Source organism: Aegilops tauschii, chromosome 1 (assembly GCF_002575655.3).
Source record: "Aegilops tauschii subsp. strangulata cultivar AL8/78 chromosome 1, Aet v6.0, whole genome shotgun sequence".
NCBI lineage: Eukaryota > Viridiplantae > Streptophyta > Magnoliopsida > Poales > Poaceae > Aegilops > Aegilops tauschii.
The window spans coordinates 395,472,676-395,475,258 of record NC_053035.3 but is presented as its reverse complement, the minus strand read 5'-3'; the positions used below and the strand labels follow the sequence as shown (position 1 = coordinate 395,475,258).

Sequence of the window (2,583 nt, the reverse complement as noted above, 5' to 3'; positions counted from 1 at the left end):
TCAGGACATAATTATACCAACTATTACTAACTGTGGGATAACTAATGCAGAAAAGTCTATTTGATTTCATTACAATAAATATGTGACCTTGTCTCGATGGCTAATCAAGTCATGAATAATCATTTCTTGAGTTTGCAATGCTCATCATATATGTCGTACATTGTCTACAGATTGTCGGAAATTTGTTCAATTATTTTGTTGGAATCTTCATAGAACCATGTACACAATTTACCTTTCATGACATTTCATAATTCTGGTCGTATTTTAATTGTCTAACTAAGTATCTGAGAGCTTAAACTTTTTTTACGGGGTCCTGTGTTCTAGCTCTTGAGTGGTGTAGTCATATTCTTGTTACAACTCACATAATTATGTTTCTTTCTTTACTTCTCTATATTTAGGTGAGTATGTCTGAGTGATCGTTTTACAAGAGAGTGAGCGAGTGGTACTACTGTTTTCATTATTTGTACTATATTTATACATTTTCGCTTAAAAAATTATTTATTTATTGTCGATTGCATTAGACCAGATGCGGAAACGCGCGGTCTTTTCCTTCTATTATATACTTTAACAGACGTGCCAGTTGTCCATGTCCAGAGGCAAGTATCCACCGACACCAGGCCAGTTATCGGGGGACTCCCCAATATGGTTCGACAGGTCCACGAACGACGCCGACGTCGGCGTCGGGGTCGGCGTCGGTGTCATCTGCTAGCGGTAGATGTTGTTGTCGAAGGAGCGGACGAAGCCTGGCTTGGAGGAGACCTCGAGCTCCTCCTGCGTCAGCCACGCGGCGAAGCCGGTGAAGACGGTCCGATAAGAGTGGAGCAGCCTCGGCTTGCCTTGTGCCGTCGTCACCGATGGCAGGAAGGAGCGGTGCAACGCTCTGGCAGCATCAACACCGGCATCTTGGCCTCCTTCGGGTGGCTCGAGCATGACGATGTACGTCCCGTAGCCGTCGCAGTCGGCTGGCTCGTCAAGCTCGGCGATGGTGGACGTGACCGCCGCCTTCAACAGCTCGGCGATGGTGGACGCTGGATCGATGTGCTGCTCGCTCTCGTCCATCTCAGCGATCGTGGACGCGATCGCCGCCAGGAGGAGCAGCAGCAGCGTGATGTTGCTTGCCATGGCTGCGGGGGAGCGCACTGGCAGAGCTTAGTGTAGTGCTGGGGCAGTGGAAGATTGGTAACGGCCTGTGCTAAAATGTTAAGTTAAAGGTCTAAAATGTTAAACAGAGGGATAAAGTATTATTTAAAATAAACTCAGGGGCTATTCTGCCAAGTTCTGGATTTATATTTATTTTCTGGAATTAGTTTTCTTATTGGAAATACTGAGGATAAGGTTGCCGGAGTAGGGGGGCGCTAACGCTGCAGTGCTCGGATCCTTTCCGGTGTTGGAACAAATCGAAGAGGAGCTCGAGGAGATCATTACCCAGGGACGTAAACACGTCGGGGAGGTCCGGTAGATGCCGTTCGTCAGAGGAGAGGGATGGAGGTCATCAGAGTAGAGCGAGGAGTTGGTTCCGGAGCCGAGGACGCGGCGGTTTCGGCCCAAACGGGATGTGGCGGCTCCGGGATTGCTTCTGGGCTGCTTGGCGACAGACAAGGCGGCTCTGGGAGGCGAGGCTTCGAGCTCAACTTGGCGCGGCAATGGAGGGCAGTGGCGGCTAGGGTTTCGGCGCGGGGCGGCGGGATCGGATGTGGCGCGACGAACCGGTTGCGGGAGATACGGGAGCACGGGGCCCGACTTTTATAGGCGCATAGCCCTAGGGTCTCCGGGGCGCTCACGCCGAGGCAGACTCGGTTGGGGCGGCGGCGTACGACACGGCCGGGTTCGGTTCGGACTCGATCGATGGAGGCGAGGGTGCGGTGGGTCGAGCGAGAGAGAAAGGCCAAGTGGGCCGGACGGGGAAAGAAAAAGGAGAGGAAGAAAATAAATGGGCCGCAGGGAAGAGAAATGAGTTTCGGCAAATTGGAAAGAAATGGAGAAAAGAATAAAGAGAAAGGGAAAAGGAGAGAAGAAATGACGCTGTGGTGTACTTCTCCTGGCGAGGGCGGCAAGCAGGACGTGGAACGACAGGGATCTCGGCGCGGCCACGCAACTGCTTCAATCGGCGAGAAAAAATTGCATTTTATAGAACCCCCCTCAAGCTTCCAGAAAATTACAAACAAGCCCTTCTGCCATTAAAACAGAATAGAAAACAGATGTTTTCAGGGCCTATTTGCAATAAGAAAAATTATTAAAAATAAGATTTGAATTCCTTATCAAATTTCCAAGCTCACCATGTTTTGGTCTTTCAATTTTGAGCAAGTTTTGAATTTTGAACTTAGGATGCTCAATTAAGTGATTTTTTTGTTATTTTCTCTATATTTAAATTTTTTCACCATCTAAATAGAATTTTGGCCTATTAGGTTTATTTCACATTTGGAAATGTGAGACTTAACACCTCTATTTTTGTTGCTCAATGATTTTAGAAACATGAAATTACATTGCCCTTTTATTTATTTGTGACAAATTGTTATTTTCTCTAAATTTAGATTTCAAATGAATTGCACAACTCTTTCTTACATGCTATGATACTAGCATAAC

At 47.4% G+C, this 2,583-nt stretch overlaps 1 protein-coding gene across 1 annotated transcript; it reads right to left on the bottom strand.

Annotated features, from left to right (window-relative positions):
• Positions 1–440: 440 nt before the first annotated feature.
• On the bottom strand, positions 441–1,783 carry LOC120968207 (subtilisin-like protease 4). Its single transcript, XM_040394764.3, has 2 exons — positions 1,426–1,783; positions 441–1,187 (listed from the first exon to the last, which is right to left on the bottom strand). Exon 2 carries the CDS (start codon positions 1,120–1,122, stop codon positions 706–708), a length of 417 nt encoding a protein of 138 aa, XP_040250698.1. The 5' UTR covers positions 1,123–1,187; positions 1,426–1,783; the 3' UTR covers positions 441–705.
• Positions 1,784–2,583: the final 800 nt, after the last annotated feature.